General features: G+C 28.7%; 1 protein-coding gene across 1 annotated transcript in view; it reads left to right on the top strand.

Annotated features, from left to right (window-relative positions):
• Window positions 1-612: 612 nt before the first annotated feature.
• Window positions 613-26,268, top strand: part of LOC116773702 (uncharacterized) — a 38,520-nt gene continuing 12,864 nt past the window's right edge. The window contains exons 1-3 of the mRNA XM_032666205.2: window positions 613-856; window positions 13,945-13,964; window positions 22,425-22,645. Of these exons, the coding sequence (XP_032522096.1) occupies window positions 13,952-13,964; window positions 22,425-22,645 (234 nt within the window). The 5' untranslated portion in view covers window positions 613-856; window positions 13,945-13,951. The remainder of the gene's footprint in view (window positions 857-13,944; window positions 13,965-22,424; window positions 22,646-26,268) is intronic.

The raw sequence follows: 26,268 nt of genomic DNA, 5'->3' as shown, positions 1-26,268 counted from the left end.
GTTCAAGTCTTTACATAAATATACATAACATAAGCAAAATCAGCTGAGTAATGTGAAAAAATATATAATTAATTTTATATTTAAGTTAAAAAAATTACAATTTTATATTCACATATATTTTTAATTAAACTCTATAGAAATTTCCATTTTAATAAAACATTAAATATCGGTTTAATCAGCCAATAGTACAATGTAAGCCATCTCTATATATGTGTATAGCCGACGGATATAATAGCTCCTATTAAACCGGCTAAACCTTCGAGAACCATAGCGCGCTAATAGAATACAATCTACTCATACCTACTCTTAAAATTTATAAATGTTTATCTTCCCGCCCAGATGCAAGTCCAACTTTACAATGACATAACATAAAAGGACCTTATCGCCTTGTAATAGAGCTCAGAGTCCTATACGGGATTTTATAGTGAAGAACGTCGACCAGAATATGTAGAGCCATGATAAGCTTTGAGTTTCGTCTAGAGCTGGTTATTTTCCGTGTGTCGGAGGGGGTGCGGGGTGTCTCTACGCCTGGTGGTGTGTAAGTGTGAAGAAGCTAAGAGGTGTATCGGGTCCCCTCCGTTCTGTTCCGTGGTAGGCGGGGCTCCACCGTTACAAGTGCTCCACGCACCGTCACGAGCTTACGTGTCAACGGACGGCGGATATTAAACCTATTCGGTTTGGACTCTTTGGTTGAATATTTCCGTTTTTTTTTATGTGCCAGTGTTTTGTGTTTTTTAATATTCGTCCTCTTTGATGATCTATTTATTTTTTTAATTGTATATAATGTTTCTATGATGTTATTTTTTTTTATATAAACAATTTTTGAAGTGTTCGATCGTCGTTTTGCTGAAAATTGGTAAGTTTTTTAATTTATTAGTGGAATTTAAGTCATTTATATTTTTTAAATATATGAAGCAACAATGTAATAATAAAATTCTAAACTGATTTATTTTTGATTCAAATATATATATATTGTGAGTATCGTTTGTATTATTACTGTCTTTTTTTTATTTTATATCGCATGTTGTGTCTTTTTGTAAAAGACATCAACGCGACGCTTGACTCTCTTTCAAACGTTATCTTCGAAATAAGTTTCGTTAAACTTAAAATAATTATAAAACCTCCGATTAAGATGAAAATATAATTAATAAGATCGAATAATCAAATAATTCAATATTTTAAAAGTAAGACTAGTTTTTTTTTTCTGAAATTAAACTTAGACACCACAAAAAATAACCTTTATCAATGAATCAAATATAAAATATCTTTATATTAACTTTTTTATTTATTATAAAATATATTTATTCTATGTTATAATTAATTTACAATATAAAAATAAAAAAAAAATATACCAAATTCTGACAAAACAAATCTCTTAGATTATTTTCATTAAAAATATTCTAAAATTGAAATATTTATATAATAATTTATTTATATTTAAATGGAATCAATTTTTTTTTTTTTGAGATAATAACAGAAAGTGTATATTTTTTTATTTCTAACGATTACAGGAATAACGGAACGTAATTCTTATAATTTTACTTGATCACATAAAAAGAAACTCGTTTATTTTTTATATATTTTAATATTAACTATAATTATTAACAAAAAAAGGATCTAAATTTAATTAATAAGTTTTTTATTTAACGGAAAAACTCAAGAGCTTTATTATAAAATAATATTACAAACGAAAATATTGAATAACCTATGAAAGTAATATAATTAACCAAAACATAATAATAATTACAGTTAAATAGATTTTAATATATTAATCTTTAATACGGCTGCACATATTCCGATGATAATTTTGCACATGGATAGATTTAAACCCAAACTATATGAATGTATATAGCACAATTTCTTCTAAACATTTTATCATTCAAGGAATTGTAAAGTTCAAAAATACTTTAACAATGAATTTGCAATAAAAACAATATATTTTCTAACGAATATAATGTTTTTGAACGAAAAACAAACAAAAATTGCATAATTCACTCTCAAACAGTTAAAATAACCTAAATATTACATTAAAAAGAATAAATGACATATTACATTAGTGAAGATATTCTTAATTTAATATTTTATTATGTCTCACCTATATTTCGTTTTATGAAAGTAAATTTTTTTATCTTTTTTTTTAATAAAGAGAATATCTTAAATAATCATTAAAACATTCATCAAACAGTTGTACTAGTTGCCTTATATCTATTTACGTTTTTACGACGGTTTTAATATCATTATTTTCTCTAAAATCGTATTATAATACAATATTAACATAGTTCGCTTAAGATTCAATATATATAATCTTCATTTCATTCAAAAAATCAAAATATAATAACAAACAAGCCTACTCTAAATATATATAGGTAAATATTCACCCCTTCACGTGTTTGTGCCAAATAAATTACGTTTAAGTTACACTCGAGGCTCAGTTTCGGGACCACAATTAATTTTATGATTTATTGGAACACAACGTGTACTTTATTTGCCATTCTTAATTAAAAAATTAACAAAGCTAGTAGTTTTTTGTTGTGCCTATTTTAAATTTAAAACGATATTATTTGCAATGTAATATATTTTTTCTGGTGACATTATGTACCTATCTTAATAGGAATTGGTTTAAAACTCTGTATGCTCTCCGTCTGTCACTCAACACGCAGCGTTTCACGTTTTTTTATACAATAACTTACGTTAATATACCATGTATGTATGGGAAACCTTTTTACTAAGAATAATCATACATTTATAATTTTCAAGATAGAAAGTACATATATATTCATAATATAATTACCGGCACTATATATTAGTTTCATTTAATTTTATAAATATTTCTATATAAATTCTTTTTTTATCAAGAATCCATTACATAAATAAGTTTTGATACAAAAATAATAATAGGTATTTGGCGCAACCCACGCAATATATTTATATGAATGAAAATTATAGAAATGAATGTCGTAAAATTAATAAGATTAAATGTAATATTAATAATACGTTAATATCATTGATGAAATCAAAAAAATTTTTGCATAATAATCATATAAAATGCATGATATCGCCAAGCCTGGAATATTACTTCATTCATAAAAATGTAAATAAATGAAATTCTTTGACGAAATGTAAGCATTCGGAATACGCATTTAAATGATAATAGTTTTTTTTTTATGTAACATATTAAAATATTCGTACAGAAATAGCTGTTTATAGTTAACAATAGAGGACTTAATTTGTTAATATTAAGCCTTGATTTATACACATGTTTAAAGATTTCTAAAAATACAACATAATATATATATATGATTTTGATATAATTTTTATTAATTTTATTCAATATAATGTATATATACAACTTGTAAGCTAATTTATCAAGCATATAGATTTTTGAAATAATCAAGTATGAAAGCTATACTGAGAGGACGGTTTTAATACTCAAAGTGTGTTACAATCTGAATGTCCGTGATGTTAAAATGAATATTCTTTGTCCAAAAACATATAAGGCCATCAAAAAACCGTTACGTCCTCTTAATCTGTGTACGCCACTGTTTTTCTTAATGCCCCGTTAAAGACAGATGTAATCTTAGCTCCTAATTAACGGGTATGTTAAATGATAATGCTTTATCATCAGGTGAATGGTACCACCGCCACCCATGGTGACCATCGCTTAATATTTTTTTTTAATATCACCATTTTTTCATGTCACAAAACGCTAGCTTTTAAATAAGAGCGTATTACAAATACTGATTTAATTGACTGTTTATCATTTTTGTTTAAAACATAGAGTGATTCTCCATATCTTATAAAATGTAAAACCAAAAATAGTTTATAATATATGCGTCAATAATTGGAATTCAACTTTTTTTTAAAAAGGCAAAGATCACTCAAATACTGCCAACAATTGTTCCATACAACCTCCTGGCTGAACAAGTTAACAGTTTGTCTTTTTCTCTTTAATATAATATTCTATAAATATATACAAACCAATTACGATATGTGAGTTTGTTCACCATAAATTAAGTCCGAATTGTGCATATTCTATATGATTGCACATTTATTGCTGACATAACTTTTTGGAATTATTGACTTTTATACTTGGTGATCGTATTAAAGGCAGTAAAGTCATAAAGTTATAAGATATTATACAAAATAGTTTAATTTAGTGGCTGTTAAACATCGGATCGTCGCGTGTTTCTCAACGACTATATAAAAAGATGCTGATATTACATTTTACACTCAATTTTCGCTTCCATCCCTATAATTCGACGTAATTAGGTTGTAATAAAGCAGGAATTGAATTATTCGTCACCTTCCAACGTATGTAAATATCGATGCGTGTGAAAGGAATGAATAAAAAATCGTGGCTGGTAACACGACATATTTTACGATTTGATAGCGATGTATTAACAATTTTCACATTTGTGTGTCATGGTAGCGGGGTTTTTATGTTGTTTTGGTAGCGTTTAATTTCCCGTCAGACACATCCCTGCCATCATTGTTGGTGTTAATTTGAATAAATGAGAAACTGAAGAGGTGTTAAAGTGGCTACTTAAGGTATTTAAGGTCTCCTGACTGGTTAATTGTGGAAAAAAACTACATCACGTCCGATGCCACGAGCGTTTACAGCTGCGAGAACTTTCCACGAAAGATTGTTTGCAAATTAGTGTTGCCATTAATAGCAGCCATTTATATAATAACGATATTATGATGGTAATAATGAAAAATTATTACAATTTGTTTACGCGTTGTGTTATTTAAAGTAATAGTATGAGAGTATAGTTCGATCCCGTGGAATGTAGCGTCTTTGGTTATATAATGAGTTGTAATGCTAGTCATTATTACGTATTACGGCAGCCATTTTGTTTATTCCTGTCATTAGCTAGGTGAAATAACACATTTTAATAGGACTTATAAAATAGAAACATACAAAGTTGAATTGAGAAAATACGACTGAAATTAAACATATAATTTTCTATTGCCACATATTATAAAAAGTTAACAATATTATATACAATTATTTAAGCAAATTAATTCAAAATTCAAATACTTATTATGTATAAAATAAATTAAAAAAAATAAAAATGATTTTTCATAACTACTTTATATATAGTTTTCTTATAAATAAACATTTTAATTGAATATTTACATTTTTAATCGAGGCGTTGAACGTCAATTTCGTTGACAAGGCGAGTGGCGACGTTTATTAAAATGGCCGTCGCTATGAAGATGTCACCGCTTACATTATAATACATCGGATACTAATATATATAATTATACAGTAATCAGTTTGTTGTAATATCAAATGATAACGTTATTGCATTTTACTTTATACATTAAAACTTATAACATATTGGATTTTTTGTTATGCTATGGCTTCATCCGCACTGGAATCGTGTATTTTGCCAATGTCAACGTATTTATTTGTTGGTCGAATTATAATCTGAGTACAATTTGGAGGAAACACAAAGAAATTTGTTGAATGAAATAAAGGTGTTTATACACATTGGAAAATTATGATTAAATGTGCGTTTTACTGTGATGTATGTCGCATAATACAGCTTAAAATCCGGTAAATTTAAATAAATATATTGAAATAAATAGAATTAATATGAGAAATTAACGGTTTTGGAATAAGTATTTTTGAATGATTCAAAAAAAAAAGATTGAGTCTGTTAAGGCCGCTATGCATAGCTGACATAATGGCAACACTTAAATTTTAAGTATATATTGCTTGTTAGATTTCTTTCAGCTAGGATAATAATATGTCTTTTCTCAATTCCCTATTCCCAATTGCTTGTTTCCCTTCCCATTTACATCCAAAACTCAGTAAAATTAAAACTAATATAAAATCTACCTTTTTTAACAATGTTCATCAATAGATTATATCAATATTGCTTTGATTTGTTAAATAAAAATAAATCGTATGTATAACATTAATAAGATTTAAATTAAATTACGTAATAAATAAATGTTGCCATCAAAAAAAAACTAATACAGTTGTGACGGACACGCCACGGAATGCAAATAGCCCGCCATTTCCTTGATGTCAAACAAAGTTTTGCTTTAAAGCCTTAATTTGATAACGAAATAGAAACTGCTAAAGAAACAATGTTAAGTTATAAATTATTTTTAATTACAAACTATTATTCTAATACATACATGTATTTTCATGTTTTTTAATTCTTCCGTGCTCTTAATATTTTTTCGTCTCATGATTCGTGTGATGGAAAGGGATAATAATATTTATATTATTCGTAATACAGTTTTAGATTTAATTTTCGAACTATTGGTTACTTATTTCATATATAATTTAAATTAAATTAAATGAATTTGAAAGGAATAAATTATGATATGTCATTCATGTACAGAATCAGATATTTTTTTTAAACGTTTTTCGTCTACTGTCAATTGAAGCAAAGGACATAGGATCTATTCTGGTATAGAGAACAATGTTGCCTCCATTTTAATCTCTATTTCTTTCTAATACTAACAAAAGTCCCGGTTTTCATAGTTAAATAGATATATACATAAGGACACCTCGATTAACAAAAGCTTAAAATAAATAAACCTTGTGTCCGTATAATACGTTTTTTATCTCAATATTTGATACTAATAAACAGTTCCTTTTTAAATAGGTATATATATATTTAAGTTAAAAAAAGGTTTTATATAATAGAACCTATTTAAAAAAGGAACATATATATATATATATATATATATATCTATATATATATCTAATAAATCGCTTTTATGAAATAATATTCTTAAAATATATAAGCTTTAAAATATATGAGTTTAAAAAAAAACAAAGTTACATAAAAATATATAAAATAGTATAAAATGTATTGTCTTTCTTTTAAAGAAAATACTTTTTATAAGACCAATTCCCTAGACAGGCTGTATGCAATAATATATATGATCGAGAGCACATATTTATAACGTCACCATGTCCATCGTCTATACTACAATATTTTATAATATTATTGAACATTTTCCACACGTTTCGATAACTTAACATCAAGCGTGACGACACGCAGACGAGATGAAAATATCTGTCACGTGACAACAAGACTGACGTCATAATGAAACCGAGCAGTATAAACGACACAGTTCAGATCATATTCTGTATAACAAGACAACATAACTTTTAGGTGGATAACTGAAAACGGGGGTAAATTATTGCATTTGATTTTCCGTTGCGTGTTCCGTATTAACGGTTAAGGCACCGCAAAAAAATCCTCTGTTATAAAAGCCATAACTTTTAAACAAACATTCTTTAGGTAAACTTCACTTGTATCGTTTGCTTGTAGCTTACAACGTGTTTGTATAGTTAAACTAAACTGACAATTTCCAGTTTGTTAATAATAAATTTTCACACAGTAGCATCAAGGTAAACGAAAGAAAAACTTTCAAACTTTGCGTTTGCCGTCGCGAACTAATAGTAAGCGTATATAGTCTTAATATTTTGGCTGCGATTATTCTTTACTTGCCAGCGAATGGAGTCAAGCAAAATATTATTTTTTTTTAAAAAGAAAATAACATAACATTTTAATAAATTAAAAATGCATATAATAAATATTGTGTTAATAAAAATACACCGTGAAAACATAACAAAATAACTTAAATTTTAATTTTTTATTTTATTAGTTCTTAATAATCTTCTAGTATGAATAATTTTTTTTTTATTAAAAAATAATATAATATTAATAGACATAACTATCTAATATTTCCAAAACTTCTATTCTCTTCTTAAAATATGTTCAGCAGGTGTAATGTAACATACAAACAAACATATATATATTGCGGGGTGGTCTCAGTGTGTGGCGATGCAAATGCCCCGGCACTTAACTTCTTATCTGGATCTCTTACACCGCGCTGTAACACCAAACGATAAATACTCGGGGTTCGAATCCCGCTTGTTATTTTCTCTCTCTTTCTATATATAAAAATATACATAGAGAAAGAGCGAGATGGAATGTATATAATAATGTCATGCAAACTATTATATATCTCACTTTACCACTCTATGATTTATGAAATTTTATACATACAACTAATTAAATAAGAAATTAATTAATATCATACATTAATTTATATAGAAATTAACAATTTATATATAAAAAAGTCGTGTAATATTGTAAACTGCCCTGTGTGAATCCGCCATTACGAGAATAACGAAATGAAGATATATCCGCTCGTAAAGTGTTAAGGCCTGCCCGCCGACCGGCTATCAACACTATTAATATTACTTATTAAATAAATCCTTCTTACTTAATGTTGGCTGAATATATTTATGCAAGCGGTTTTATTTTAAACTAACTTCGTCTCAACTCTCAACATAGTATGTTATTGAAATATACGAATATGTTAAATGCATTTAAATAAATCTGAGAATATTTTTTTGTATTACCTAATTGCCGATGCTTAAGCCCGTATGACTTTCAAACTAAAGGTCAGTAACAATTAATGTTATCGATTTTATAACTCGAAATTATAGAAATATATTTTAAGTATTCTAACATGTAGCTTGATTGGAAAATATTTTATCGTTATGTGGAACCGAATTTTAAGTTTATTTATTGTAAAATTTCATATAAATAATAAACATATACATCTTTTATTCTCAAATATGATTGCCTAGACCCAGATACATAAAACTTCATTTATGCTTAAACTATACTGTCACATTTTGATGACAAATGACAACACCGAAGCAGAATATACATATAATTTCACTCCACAGATTATAAAACTATCGAAGAAAAAAAACGTTCAAAAAAACAAAACAGAACAAATAACAAACATCTTCCATCTCTGTCACCAAGCAAATCTAAAATATAAATCTTCGCGCCAAATATATAAATAGCTAATAGCTTGAAACTAGTTAATTCATTAAAAACTTTTCATTACAAAATGGCAGGAGAATAAAGTCACCCACACGATCACGATAATACATCTGGTACATACAAGTAGTTTAATTGACCGTTGGGAGGTCCAGAGGTGTCGCTTTATGCTAATCAATTCGACATTTTGTTTTTTACCCGCTATCCGATCGTTCCTACCTTTTTTAATGGTTCCGTTTTCGATTTTTGCTGTATTATACATTTTTATTTGTACATTTATTGTAATATAATATTCACTGGCAATTAAATGTGATTTTTCCATTGAAATATTATTATTTACCTTTAAACCGTTACGTTTCTTGTAAATGACAATAGAAAAGACAATAAATACGTCAAAATGACAGAATACGTCAAAAGCAGACATTTGTATTCGTTACAAATATAAGAATTGAAATATATATGTTCGTATAATATATAATATATACAGAACACTTTAATGAAATTTAAATAATCTTGATTTTATAAGCTGAGCGTATAATTTAGTTCTGTCCCTGCTATGGTTCGGGAACTGATATCTTAATGTGTTCGGGATCGGCTTCTTCATCAGACGCCGTGAGTTCATTAGCTGGGATTATTATAGTTATTATTGAATAAAAATACTTATATTCATAACGACGAGGTTGGATGGATGGTCTATAACTTGATTGGTGGATGGTTTAATGAAAGGTTTATGGATGGTTTAATGGTTTTTTAATGGTTTTTTTTTTGTGGATAATTGGTTGCATGTTTAAAAAATATATAGATTTCTATTTGACATATCTCTAATAAATTATATTGTCGTCTTATCAGTCGTCAATCAACCAATTAGCGGATAATTTGATCTTGACATACATATAACACTTATAAAGATAAAATAAGAATAAGTTTAAAGTAAACTATTAGTTTAACGATAATGGCAGAATGAACTCAATGTTTGTCATAAAGCTAAAGAGAAACATAAAAAAAGTATAATTATATTTTTAAACTCGAGTATGGTTATTTAATTGAATTTCTCAATAAAAAGCACGTAAGTATGTAAATAAAAGTACATTTTATACATCTATAAATACTATATCGTTAAACCTTGTCCGAACATTATAATTTTTATATATTATTATAATGAATTCTAGCATATATTTCTTAATTGATTTTATATTTTGTTTTTTATTGATATATTAATATCTTATGTCATAAAATTGCCATGACAGTGACATCTGTCAAACTACTTTACTTCTTTATAAGCAACGAAAATATTATTTTTTATTATAGTCAAAAAGAAAAAAAATCAGAAAAATAAACATTGCAAAATTATCATATATTATAAATAAAGAAATTTCCTTTTTTAAATTTATATATTTCTTCCAATACTATACAACCATTAATAACCGTTCTATATTATCCGGTTGAGAGACGCTCATGACAGCACATTTGATTAATTATTTACGATTTCGGGAACCCCTGATTCATAAGGTTACACGCACCCCCACTTTAAAACCGTAAACGCTGGATTTAACCTCAAAGTAAATTACTTAATTGCTTAAAAGTGTCGTGTAGGTCAACGGTTAAATAGTTTTTATTTGTACCCGCACTGCTTACATCCTTTTAGTTGAACACGCGACTAAAATAAAACTTAAGTATTGTTTAAAATATTTGCTTTAGGCATTATATTTATTTTTGCTTTGTCATAAATTTCCGAATTATAGAATAGATAAGCGCTTTTTTTTATTTTACTATTACACGTTTATACTTGTAACATTTGACTAACATTATATAAAAGGTGATTTATATAACTTTGTATTTTGTTAGTGATGAAGCATTTTTGAAAATATGGATATATAAATTTATTAATAGAGAAAAACATATTTTTTTGTCCAATATCCTTAGGAATTAACCTTGCCAAATGTTTGTAACGTAAAACTATATACGGAGCGTTTCTAGTTCAATATATCTTCACAGAATCGATACATAGAATCGATTAGATATCGGTATCGATTAGATATCGATATCGATAATCGATCTAGATATAGAATGCTTTCAGTATTTATAGTGCCGATCGAAAATTATGATAAGATTTGAGTCACTGAGTGAAAAGTAATGATTTATGTGTATTAACGTGAATGTATGTCTGTCACTCCCAGACTTATAAACACTTAACTGATAGCTACATATCTTCACAGTAATATAATTTGTTACACACATTACGATATGGTTTTTGTTTCACAACGTAATGTAAGGTCCTCTCTCTGTAAGAATGAACGCGAGGTAATTATTTTAAGGTAACTAATACCTAATAATTCGATTAATTCAAATCTAAGGACATTTTATTTGCATAGAATTTTATGTTATTCAAACTTGTTCTGAAACACATAATGTTGATTGTAATTATATCTAATCGATTTTTTATACAAAATCTAGTTTATTTTTTTACGTTGATGTACAAACTTGGTGTTAAATATTAATTACGGATCAAAATATAATTAGTGAAGTACAACGATGATATCGACGAATCAGCCCAGCGTTTTCTCATAGCGTGACGGTTGACGGCCAGCTCGTAGTATTTTGTCGTCCTGCGTTATGGTAATTTTATGTTATAATATCACCGAGACGGTCATGGGCACGCTTACGGCGTAATTAACGTTTACCGATATTACCTTCATTAAACTGAACACACTACTGTATAAAACGTACATTTTGTTATTTATTATTTATGTATAAATGTCTCAAGCAATGTTACATATAGTAAAAATCTGTAATAATACGAATTAATTATGTATTCATTAAAATAAAATAAGGTTTATTGAAAATATATCCAAAAAACTAAGACTATTTAATATTTATACGATAAACTATGTCAAAAACATTGACAAGAAATTTCTCAGGCATATTTATTTTTAATTATTAGTATTAACTGTCTGGAAAAACCCACAGATAATAGACAAAAAAATTTCTCATTCCACCACAATGATTATCGACAGTTCTAGCTTAGACGATAATTTTTATTAATTCTTAATTATTATAAAACTATCGATAATTAAATTAATAATGTCCAATCACTACACGATCTTGATATGCAAAACGCTTTATATCAGATGGTAACAAGCGCGCTGCTGACGAATTATTAAAATGTGTTTTTATTGGATTTCATATTTTGGGTTTTTCTTTAAAAAATTTAAATATTTGCTGTTTTCTTTTTATTTATTTTTTTTTATTCCCTGTTTCGTTCGGAGCATATTCATAAACATGTTCATCTCGGTTTTCAGTGATGGCGGCTGTATCAAAGATATCGAATATTCGGGTTACTAATTGTAATATAAATGTATCGATATTAAATCCAATAAAATAGTTTTAATAATATATCTGACAGCATCGATTATTATTATTTAATTTGTTAAAAAATATCAAATTTATGACATCATCTATAGAGAAAAATATTACTCAGATGTCAGCGGCCATTTTTTTTTTGTAATCTATACATTTTAATTTAACTTTTTGTATGGAAAATGAGATTGATAACGAAATCTTAATGTAACCTTTAATTTCAAACCGTTTTTTAGAAAATGAAATACATAATAAATACAAAAAAATATGTATCTCAAGTCACTTATGCAACTACAAAGACACCGCGGAACAATCTTACGAATTAGAGATAGAACACTTATATCGTTTACGGTCAATCGAGTCGAGCTCAGCCGAGGCCTTTCACTTTACCCCTATAGCGGCCTGTAACGCGACATGCGATAAATGAACGAAAAAAGTTGAGCGATCTACTATAATCTAAGTTAATCCTTTTATTAGTAAATATGTACTTGAAAATATCGTCTTTTTAAAATTTAAAGGATAATTGATAGTATTTTCATATCGATTGTATAAATTATATAATATATAGTATTTTACAGTAAATATTAAGAACATCTGTTAGTTTAACTGAATATTTACTTTCATAGAAGCTTAGCATATAAAGCTCAAGTGAGATTAAAACAGTGATATAGTATATTTTGCTTTTCGATCAAATACTATGTATCCACTTTTTAATATCAGACTGTACGTGAAAAATATAAAAGTATTGCCATTGTTATATTTTTATTCCATAAGAGATACAAAAAAAAAATTATTTTATTTTCTAATGAGGTTACACTATAATATAACACCCTCGATACCAACGTTCCCCTCACTAAAACCATTTTGTCAACTCTAAAACTGATATTCGCGTGTGACGGGGTATTTTTTCCATTATTTCTATTTTATTTCCACGGTGATCCCAACTTAGATACGATCTCAATGGACGCACTCACTTGACCAATGATTTACTTCATAGTTTTTTTGTAATTTGTGTACATTATTTTAATTGCTTTGAACATTGCTAACTATAATTCTAATTTCGAGGAGGTTTACATGGAGTCGTAGATGTTGAACGAACCACCTCAGTCACATTCACCATTTTCTTCACGTACAAATTATGACTCGTAAGAAAGAGACTCGAGCGAGCTTTCTCAATTCTCTGTATGTTATTATAACATTATGTTACTTAAAGAATTAATCGAGCCGCTCCGTTTGTCACAGCTGACCGTGTATTGTAACACGAATTGTGTTTTAATATTTAGGCGCCGCGATCTTATGCCGAGATTACTCTTTCTTTACGAGTTTCGAGGTATTCGTTTTTTTGTTTTTTTTTTTTTTGTTATTTCGGTATTTTTAAACCGCTACTGGTTTTTAAAATTGTAAACGCTGTCGTGATGTATTTATAGTTACCGGCTTCCAAATTCAAACTACCTTCTTGATTAAATACGGGCTTTTTCTTTGATAATTTTTGTTCAAATAATTTCTATTTACGTGAGCAATTAATTTTAAGGTTTAACACCTTTGTCATATTAAATAATGTTTTACGATCACGTGGTTGAAAACACTTGGTTTTAAAATGTATTACATTACAAAAATAGTCTTAGAACCGACTTAAAAAGTATTAAATATGAACATTACAAACATACTTTTTTTAAATTCCAAAATGGCAACAACATTACATTATACAGCCAATAGTATTAATTTATTATTATTATTTTTTTTGTTTCAGATTAAGGATGCCACATACAGGTAAAGATCCGAGCCATTCCGCCCACTCGCCGGCGACGAACAAAAACCCAAAATCAAAGTCCAGATCTTAATTAACGTAAACGACATTCAGGGGTCGAAACAACAGGAATTTACCTCACACATTGAAATCATAAGCGTTTCAAAGAAGTCTTATCTCTGTATTGGGAGTAATTAAGAGAATCGAAGCCAAAATGCAAGATAATATCGTTTGGTAGCGGCCCACCCGCTCATAAGTTAGGCTCATGATTCATTCAACGTTTTGAGTATAGCTTTCAATTATAAAACACTTTTCGACCGGCTTTGCTTGCTTTGCAAGAAAATGACGTCAGCTTCTCAGACTAATTTCAATTTGTAATAAAGAAAATTCTTCATATACAAAGGCGAAAAATTTACGCAATCACTAGCTTCCTTACATATGGTATTAATAAAAAGTCATATATCTCATTAATATTCTCCAACATTAAAAAAGAAACATATATTTTGCTTTATTTTTTATAACTTATCACACATTTGAAAGAACATTAGAAAATCGTAAAGAACAAAAACCGTTAAGTAGGAAACGGAATTGAACGAATCAAGCAACAACAGACGTAGGTATTCAGATGCGGACCAATGAAATAAAATCAAGTCCCTAGATTATAAGTATGGCAATAAAAATGATATCATCTACATAATAAATATTCAACCGCGAATAGTTTTAGAAGATCACACACGACGTTTCCGGCTCAGCGAATTATAATATATACATTTTATTTTAATATTTTACATTAATTCTAAACTTCTATGAATGTATCGCTATTAATTTGTATAGATTGAATGACGCAATAACAAAAAATTTAATCTATTTCACACTTTTTGTAATCTGTGATATGATTTATTTTGACTTAAACCTTTGTAACGTATTGACAGCTGATGTATAAGTTATAAATCTTTAATATCGTTGATATAAGTTTTATTTCAATTCTTTAATTTTTACTTTTATAACCTCGGTATTTGTTACGATATTAAATTAATAAAAAAAAGCTTCCTTTATTTTTATTAGGCTGAATGGTTTTGGATTTACAGCTTGAAACTATCAAAATTTAAAAAAAAAATTAACGTATTATCCGTACAAACTTTTTGTAATTCGACCTATTCAGACATAATTGTTATTTATTCAAAATTCAACATACATGAGCCATTTTATTGGCTTAGTTTCGATAAAATATTTCTTAATAATAATACTTTTATAAGCAATGAAAGTTATTTTCAAGTTAATAACCAGTTCCATAACAATTACCGAACCGCGGTTGACATCCGTTTTTTGTTCATTTGAGCGTTTTAGATCTATATCACTTGAGAGATTTTGTTCACGATAGTTAACAAAGTATGGATAAGACGTAAAATAAGGTTTATTTTGTATAAAACAAAACATATACATGGTTGTATAAATTGATTAAAAAAATATAATACTATTATGTCATTTTTAACTTAATAGACAAAGGTTTTAACTTTTATTCCTATATAAATAAATAATTTTAATTTATCCATATCCATATTAATTCTAAATTATATTTCGTCTCATTGAATTTTCTAGACGGTCGTTTACAACTCTGTTACAATTCCAACCTTTTTTTATATAATTATTGATGCGGCAGAACACGTCGAGTCGATGGCGCGAAATAATTCAATTACGCCATGACAGTTTTGTTAGAATAAAAATAATGTCTCTCTTCGAATCACTATACATACTCACTAACGTTCAAAACTTTGAGCTTCACAATGACAATATTCTAATATTTGTTTACACTCAATTTTTTTTAAATAATATATAATATCTAATATATGAATGCAGCTAGTTTCGTCGACATATTACTTTCAACGTCAAAGCCGAGTCATTACAAAACATGTAAGTTTTTACTTATTCACTGACATATTTTGTTATTTTACTACATCAGATATTTTTTTTTAATTATTCATGATACTATAGTTATACTTATATAAAATATTTTGCCAATTTTTACACTGAGAAGGTTTCATTACTTTACTTTTTAAATAACGTTTTGAATTTATTCGTATAGAAATTTTTTTTACCGGCTACTCATTTAACATAACATAATAGCTCGTTAGTTAATGTCACGCTATTTACGAATTAATTTTATTAAATCGATTTGCCTAAATCAAGTTCGCGTTTTATTTTCTTCCGTCCAGTGATGTGACAAAAGGTTAGTTTTCTGTTTAATATACAAATAAATAACTGTTAATTAATTGTATTTTGATTATTGTTTATATATAAGAAAGTCGTGTTAGTTACACTATAGTAACACAAGAACGACTGTATGGTTTTGGCAGAAAATAGGTAGGGAGGTAGCTTAGAACCAGTAGACTGATATAAGATACTTTTCGCCACGTTCGATTGGAAAATAAGATAACTTAATAGTATCCAAAATCTACTTATTTAATGTCTCTAAGGAGGAACAGAGTTCCCTCAGTCGGCTACACATTTCTAATTCTTGAACTAATGCATACAAAATCGGAGTCGAAATCTAGAAAAATCTTCTTTTCAAATTTGGTTAGGTAGGTAGAGGAGCTTGGACGGTGGAGGTGAGCGTGTAACACGTTAGATAGGGGCCCCGTAAACCTACACCTGGGTCGCAAGTCCCACGCACTGTTGAAGCTCCTCTCCCTTCAACGCGATATACCCGGCACCCGCACGGTGATACTATGGAATGCTGAGAGGTTTCGTCAGTATATAAATTACAACAAGCAAGTTCATATAAAATTTTATTTAAATTGGGAATAAAATAGAAAAATGTCTGAATTTTATATAATTTGAAGATAATTCAATGCTCACATGTATCGAAAAGGACTTTAGATCGCTAAAACTCGTTAAGATAAGCGAAAGTAATGATTTAATTTTTTTTTGTTAACCACGCGTTTGCATTAAACTAAACTGTCACCTTTAAGTTTTTTATTAGAGTCCACTTGTACATACAGTTTGTAGCTCAAATCTTTATCACGAGAAATTTCGTGGTACACTTAATTGACACTACCAAAAACAAGAGAATTTTATTTGAAACATATTATATATGAATCTATAAATTTTCTATATATCTATACATATATGTATTCCATTCACTCCTTAACCGGCGTCATGTACGGGCACCACATCTGTTGGATGTTTATCTGTCTGTTTGTTTGTGTGTTCCCCGTCCCCGGTATTATCTTGTACGCTCTCGGCTTGGAGAACTTAAAGTCCACGTAATCCACACCGTGAGGCATCCACACCGTCGTGAAGACTGACCCTGGCGAGATACATGGAAGTTTAAACGATCAAACTGTCTGGTTCAATAGACGGTTGTAGCTATTACTATGGTTAGTGTAGTGTTATTATAATAAAACATGTACGCTATCGTCTATAACGAATAGTTTATGATAAAAACATATAAATATATATATATATATATATATTATATCAAACTCAAACAAGGTTAACCACAAGTTAGCATCTCCACACTACATACGGGACGTAGTTTTATGAGGTATGAGGAACGCTTCGTGTGTAGACTTTTTGTATATGTGAATACAATTTCTGTTGCCAGCATGCCGATATATAAAAAGATAGTCTACAGTTAACGTAAAGACACTTTTATAATGGAAATGGAAAAGTATCCCGTCGTTAACAACATTATTGTTATAAATATTATCTTTTACACTAAATCTAAATGTTATTAGAGACGAAAGCTCTCATCATTCCATGGATTCACCGTGCGGGTGCCGAGTCCACCGCGTTGCAGGAGAGGAGCTTCAACAGTGCCCGGGACTTGCGACCCAGGAGTAGGTTTAAGGAGTCTTATCTAACGCGTTAAACGCTCACCTCCACCGTCCTAGTTCCTCTCTCTACCTAACCAAATTTGAAACGAACCTACTAGGACTGCCTTCGAAGTACGTTCCAACAACAAATTGATGTTAGATCTAATTTAAAAAAAAAACTACGAAACTGCTTAAACATTTCTTAACAACATACAGGTTAATTTCAACACATTTTATGAATTGGTAATAAAAAAAAATACAAAATTACAAATTAAATAGTTATAAAGTAGAGAGAAATTTCCAAATTGACATTGACGAAATCTATAAGAGATCTTGAATAACTCAAAAAAACTAGGAAATAAATTCCAATGTATAGATATCAGACATGGAATTTCCAATAACAAGAGAATTTAATCGGTAGCTATGATATTAACATCTATGTCTTTAGATTATTTTTTTCTATGGCTTCATTCACACTGGTATCGTGGAATATTGTGCCTTTGCCAATGTCAACGTTTTTATTTGTTGGTCGAATTATAATCTCGAGTACAGTGTGGAAGTAGCTTTAAGGAGTTTGTCGAATGGAATAAAGGCGTTTATTATTTGAGATATTATTTAAAAGCTTATTTACTTTCAAACATTTCGTTACTTACTGTCGTAGTTATCAATGATATCGGGGCGATGTGTTCCGACAGTGTAGAACCTTAGACTTTCAATAGCGGCCCTGTACTCATCGCAGCGACATCTATCCATTTTAATAAAATCTATTTAATACAATTCAATTTAATTCATGGCCTATTTCTTTACATATATTCACGACATTACAATTTTTTTTTTTACGTCATGTCGTTGATTTAGTCACTTGGGTCCAAAGAGGTTTCATAGGTAATTTTTATATTTTTGGGACTTATGTAGAAAATATTTACATTGTTTAAGCTATTTGATATGAAATGCATATCCTAATCGTGTATTGTAACAAAAATAAAAATGGTATTTTAAATTTTGAGTCACAAAAAATAATACTTACAAGAATAATTGAATAGAAAATAAAAAATATAAGGATTTTTTTTACTCTCTATGTCAAATTTGTTTCTTAGTAACTGTGAATCAATAAAGGATATATTTTATATAAATACTCTTTTCTTATTCAAGGAAGAAGTTACTTCAACAACGGCATCGTATAAAGACAAAAAAAAAAACAAATTTTATCTTTTACATCGCAAATGACAAAATGCTATAAAAGTCGTGTGAGATATAAAAATATATATAATTTAACAGCCTCCGAGTATTCCGTATTATATATTGCATTGTCATATTTATAACAATATAACGGTAATGCACACCATAAAATATAAAACAATGGCGGCCGACAGCTACTAGCTAGTAGAACCGAACTATATTCTGTTAAAATGTAAGTTTGGTTCATCATTATTCGACTTGAAATAATGAGAAAAAGGATTCTTTACATGTAGGAAACTTTCTCTGGTGTTTTCTGTCGTTGTTTCAATGTTCCAAACTTCCATTTATAATTATAATATCATAGTATGTATTCTATCAGAGAGCATTAAAAAGCTATTTCGTTGTCTATGAAAAGTGTATAGGTATGTAGCATATTATTTTATTCGTCGATATTTATAATATTATAAACGACGTGTTTATAATAAAACATATAAAAGTTGTGTTTCCGAACGGTTACAATCTTTGATTCGCGGAACCAGAACGCTCCCGCGCAATCTTCGCGTTATAAAATAAGTCACGAGATGTTAAGTCAGCCATAACATGTGTTATATACGAGTTTACAGTTTTACGATACCGTGTGTTATGGTTTTTGAGAATAATAAAGAGATTTTAGTGGTGAGAGTACGGGCATCGATCGGTCGCCGGACAAACTACAAATTGACTATATTCAAAAGAGTTTATCACTAAGGAGGTTAAATTAAACATATAATAATTAGCATTCCAGCGAATATTTTGTCAGAAAATGTCTTTGTTATATTGAATGAAAATGACTTAGTTCTTGCTAACCACGGAGTATTCATTAATCTTGGCACAGTGTTAAAGTATTTATATAAATAGAATTCTGATACTAAGGCTTTTGTGACATCGGTAACTGTATAAAGTACGTTACCAAGTGTGCATCGATTACTACGTACGGAGCGTTAAAAGTTTTTAATTCAAACATCGCACTTTATAGTATTAGCGTTGGTTATTGAATGAGAACCGACAAACGCTTCGTTTGTAGTATAACGATGTAAACTTCTACTAAACATACTGGCTAAAGATTTATTTATTTTTTAACCAAGTCGAAAGTTCTGTATTATAATATATGTACTACTATATTTTATTTGAATTTATATAATCTATTTCCGGAGCCAACAGAGGACTGGCGGGGGATACAGACTGAATACACGAGACAGGGTTGGTTGACGATCTATAGGGGAAAGAATATTCAGCAGACGATTGGCTGAATACGGAAACACATTATAAAAAAATAAACATGTCAAAATTGAAAATGAAATTGATAGATGTCAAATTTGTTTCTGACGTTGTCAAATATGACACTCAAAACGTGTTCTTTATACTTAATTTATTTAAACTTATATTTCATTGCGATGCAATAAACAATATATTCTATAAATTCAGTGTAAATAGAAAGATAAATTTAGTTGTAGATTATTTTTTAATATTAAAAAAACTAAAACTGAATATGTAATAATTTATAATTAATATTCCATACGAACATTCTTTCACACCAAAGAGGTTATTTTATTTTCTTATAATTCTATGATTCAACCTTGACTCTCACAACTCAGATGATTACAAGTAACTATTAAATCGTTCTCGTTTCATAGTTGCTTAACATTTATATGAATCATTAAAAGTAATGTACGGATTTTTATTACTTTACAGTAATTGAAGAAAAATATTTTCGATATAATACAAAATACATAGTTGAAAAAAAAAGATTATTTATTAGTCAAATAGACCGACTTTTTTGAATTTGGTCAAAAAATTTAGAAAATAAAATAAAGTATATTAATGTATAAAATATTTATACCTTTTTCATTTTACTTTTCTCTTTGAAGTATGTTAAATACTAGATTAAATATAACGATTAATTTATATGAACCGAAATATTTACTTTCATTTGCGAATCTTCATAACAATCAAAATCGGAATTGCTTGAAAAAAAAAAAAATTTTATATCCCAAATACTTATTACGCCATTATCGTCTTTATTATAACTCAACCTATGGTTGTAATTCCCTCACATAATTTAAATGTCAATCGTAAACTAAGGAAAGCAATTTGCAACCGTTGGAATCGTCATGACAATAACCGTGAAATGGACGACGGCGGCTTCAAACAGAACGTCGTAAATAAAGCATCGCCTCGAACAAATTAGAACTTTAATTTTATTACATTAAGATCATAAATCGCTAAACTTACGATTGCTTTATAGCTTTAAAATTGGCATTAACGGTAGCTTTGATAGTAGCCAGAAATCGAACTAGAGACTATTTAACCGGTAATTGATTTTTGTATAAACCGAATGTTACCGGTTCATGTGCCATGTCGCTAACTTATGTTAACTTTAAGACGTTTATAAGTGCTACATAATTAATTTATATATATCTTAATTTCAATATTAAATAGAAAATAGTTTCAACCATATTGACATTATTATATAGGAAAATTCGACATTACGTATTTTTTAACGATCTATTGCTATAATTATTTTAGTTAAAGGCAGATAGTGGAGGCCATTTTGAAAGGTGCTATGCTATAGTGATGCCTACAAGTCATTTTATACGGACTTAAAAAAGTTTTTTACCGTTATCAATCAATTAAAATATTTGACATTCCTAGTTTTATAAATTACTATTTTTTTTTTACATATATTTAATAAATGTCATTTACATTGACAGTATTAAATCCATCAGGCAAATGCATTTATAATTATATTAAGCCCCGCTACACGAGTTATTGTTGATCAGGTAGAAATTGGTTTTGCCAATCAAATGTGTATTAAGACAGGTGTACACGTGAATCCAAATGTAAAAAAAATCATTTATATTTTATCTGATGTCGGTTAAATAGTATTCGGTATTACTACTATTATTGAGTTTTCTTTCTATTTAAGTCTATGCACAGTTTGATCTGAGACTTTCTCGAGTATTCATTTAACTAGACCAATTGATAGACATTCAAATCTCGTCTGCCCGTGATCACGGTTGCTGCAAAGTAACCGAAACGTCGAGAGTATGTATTTAAAATAATAAAAAAGAGGTAATAATCCGAAAATATAAGTTCTAAGCACAGTTTGTTTGTGCTTATCTCGATTGTTTTATTCCAAGTATATTTTGTTAATTTTTTTAAATTATAATGACTGTCGTCGTTTTAGATTTCTCTATATAGTTTAGTTCATAAAAAAAATATAATAAATTAAATATATATATATATATGCCAAGAAACAAATTAATTGACATAACATTGAAAGGTGATTTTTTTGTATTATTTGAAAAAAACACCAAATATTTCAACAACTTACAAACTTTACGAGTATTACTTGTCCAACTTAACTTAAGCATATTTATACTCATCATATTTGCTTCATAATGTTTACTTATTCTAGATTCGTAGTTACAAATGCTGGTACAATTCCAGGTCAAGCAGGCGTGAACCAGCTCGGGGGTGTGTTCGTGAACGGTCGCCCTCTCCCAGACGTGGTGAGGAAGAGGATCGTGGAGCTAGCCATCCTCGGAGTACGGCCGTGTGACATCAGCAGACAACTACTCGTATCACACGGCTGCGTCTCAAAAATATTGACCAGATTCTACGAAACTGGATCCATAAGACCCGGTTCCATCGGCGGGAGTAAGACCAAGGTTGGTACTTGTTTGTAATAGTGAATATATGTAATTTTACATATATAATATCCGCTGGAGAGAAGAGCTTCGACGGTGGTGAGCATTTAACGCGTTAGATAGGGACCTCGTTATCTACACCTGGGTCGCAAGTCCCAGGCACTGTTGAAGCTCCTCTCCCTGCAACGCAATGGACCCGGCACCCGCTCGGTGAATCCATTGAACGATTAGAGGTTTCATCTCATAATTTTTTTTTTTTTATTTATTTATTATACTTACTTAATCCTTTTTATTAAAGCAAAAATATTCATTTTTAATGAAATATTTATTTTTATATACAAGTAAATACGTAACAGAAATATTATACGTAATTTACATCTTGACAATCTTTGTTCCGTGGTTTTGACAGCTTTTTTTATTACAATGTATGTCAATACAAAACTGATCAAACTGTCATAAGTAATGCAGTCACCAACATACACTCACAGACTTTCGCTTTTATGATAATAATCACAGCACATATATATATACTTTTTTTTTTATAGCGAAAACCAAAAAAATAAGGATTCCTGTCGTGACGTGAATAAGAATAATTCACTTTTTTACACCAAAAAAATATTTAAAAAAATATTTAAAATTATTATTTTTATATTTTCTGTTCACCTACAATTTTAATTAACTTATTACATAAACAATGAATATTCTCAAGACAATCACGAAATTTATTGTAATCAGAATGTTTCCGATCTGTGCCTTTTTCATTTACATTGTTCATACCTGTTTGACATTTCCGACAGAACTCAAATATCTTACTGTCATTATAAAATATTACTATACTCATTGAAGCTAGTTCTTAGAATACAAATAAATTACTTATTCCACATTACAAACTAACAGTCTAACCATAATACTATATATATATTAGAAAAGATTCCTTCTGTAGCGCCATTACAAGTGTCAATGACAGTTATATTGACAAATTACAGTTGTTACAACTAAATACGTACAGATTATATAATAACAGTACTTGAGTATATTCTTACAGCTTATATAATTGAAGGTTGTATATTAAAATGTTTCATTAAATGGAATTATATATTAAAATTAACGGAGTTCACGAAAAGGTGCAAATTAATGGAAATAGAGAGATTTTTATTAAGAATTTTCTAATAATAGTTATGAGGTTTCAGTTAATAACGAAGCTCTGATACAATAATAATGACTTGATATAATTATCATTAAAAACCAAGCAAATAACAAAACAATTTTATCCGACCTTTGAATTTAATACAACGTATATAACTTCTCAAACCTGCATTTCATTGGACCAAATAAAACGAAATCAATAATCGATCGAAGCAATTAAATGTACGTATGATCTCCGACCTTTGCAATCAAAAATATTGTATACTAAAAAGTTCATAACTTCGGTCAGTTAAAAAATAACAGATAAATGGAAATAAAAACAAAATAAACAGTGCAACCGTGTAATAAAAATGGACGCGCCGGGTCACGGAGGCAATCATTTGTAATTATAAACTATAAAATCACAAGAGTTTCGGCTTCTTCATGTGGCCTTTAGACACGCTTGAAAGGATCCAAGTGCGAGAGTTCCGTATATAAAAAAAAGTGCAACCTCTTTGGTGGTATTAAAAATATATTTTAAGCATATCAAAGCTTTTCATGTGTATTATTAATAAAATTGTTTTTCATATCTTACTTCTGTTATCATGGTTTAAATTTTGGTGTTAATTTAGCATTCCATTTCGAAAAATAATTTTAGTATAGGGCAATCAGAATTCATATTAAAAAATATATTACTTATCAGTCCGACATCTATATTTGACGAGACTTTTTTCTTATTCAGCCATTTAAAAAAATCTATTCTGCCAATGTATTTACATTTTTTTTAATTTATGAAAACTAAGACAGAATTTCTTTATGTATTACGTTTCTAAACGCATCCAGTATATTTTAAGCATCTCCATAGTAAGAATCACACTCACTTTAGATTCGGTACGCCAATAAAACTGAGTCCGAGGCGGTTTGAATTGATTACAAGAGAATGTTTTGAATCACACGATTTTTATTGGATCTCTTAATTGTCTACTAATCAACTCAAGCGACCACATGATCTTAAGAACCGAATTTCATATGAATATCCCTTGAACGCAATAAACAATCATTTTTATACGTATATATATTTTTTGGTATAATTTTATTGCAATGCCTTTAATTTTATTTTTTTATGTGGAATTTTTTAAGTTAATATTTTTGTATTCATTATATTTTAATAATTCGCGGATATGTGTTTTATATGTTCACGTGGGTCGAAAATTTTGATATTTTATTTCCATTATAGTTTTGTAAATCAAAATTTGCAGTCCCTAACTTGTGTCAGATGTTAAGGAACTAATTTGAATTTTTTGTTGGACGTGTTAGTTTCAGGTCATTTTTAGTATCTATTTAGTATCTATTTAATGTTCAATATATATATATGTTATATATATGTTAATAGGATATTTAAATTCTCACACAAATGACAGTTATTTTCACTGTTCTATATTCCCCCAACGTTCACTAGCCTTTTCCTTCCATACTTTTCATTTGATTCCAAAATTAGAATAAAAATTCTTAAAAAATAATCGAATATAGATTTTTATCTCTATCAATCTTTAAATATCTTTTATTATGTATCTTTACATTAAATTAATTCATAATCTTAACTATATTATGGTTTTCGAAGACATAAAAAAAGTTTCGTTAATCCTTCACGTAATTACTATACCACAATTGCTTGACATTTGATAAACACGTAATAAATGGGTAAATTTAATTTAAAAAGAGTAAAATATTAAGTATCGATAACAAACCAGAGCGTTGTAAGCTTGTAATCTATAATTATATGATATATTTTTTATGTATCACAATCAAAATTTATTCGGACATCAGATATTTCCAATTAACCAGTAGACATTATAGCACGTAACTAATCCACATTGTGGGAGAACACGCCATGTTACGGCGTACCGCTAGCACATAGCGAAAACTCCTATTACATAGTCAATTAAAATTTGTAACGCCATTTTAGCATTTATTACATATAGAAAACGCAACACAATCGCCCGTATTATTTAAGATAATCCATAACGATTCGACATGACATGCTTTTTCTTTAATCTGAGTCGATTACAGAAGCTTTTATTATATACACGGTCCGATTTCTATGTGTTATAATTTATAGAACCTCCGTTTCTACAGTGGGAATTTTTTTTTTTCGAACAACCTCCTTTGATACACCGGCTGTTTGATGTTAAACCGTATTCGAAAGTATGATTGGATAAAAAAAAAAGAAACAATTTAGTTTCCGTTTGTCTATAGGTGTTATATTTTGCGAGTATATTGGCGTCCATTTGAATTTTACGATTCGAAGTTATGGTTTTTATGATCGATGACCAGAATTTATGATCGAATTACTGTAATTAGGTCCGACGCCGCTTTATGATGACACGGGCGGCCATCGAACGCTTTCACACCGGATTCCTGATCATTTGAATACGTACAAAAGGTTTTCCATTTATTGTATTACATACGTACAATAATATATTATTTATTGATTATAAATAACACAATATAAATTAATC

This window comes from Danaus plexippus (assembly GCF_018135715.1).
Source record: "Danaus plexippus chromosome 22 unlocalized genomic scaffold, MEX_DaPlex mxdp_27, whole genome shotgun sequence".
Taxonomy (NCBI): domain Eukaryota; kingdom Metazoa; phylum Arthropoda; class Insecta; order Lepidoptera; family Nymphalidae; genus Danaus; species Danaus plexippus.
The sequence above is the reverse complement of the archived record's forward strand: the minus strand, read 5'-3'. Positions and strand labels throughout refer to the sequence as shown.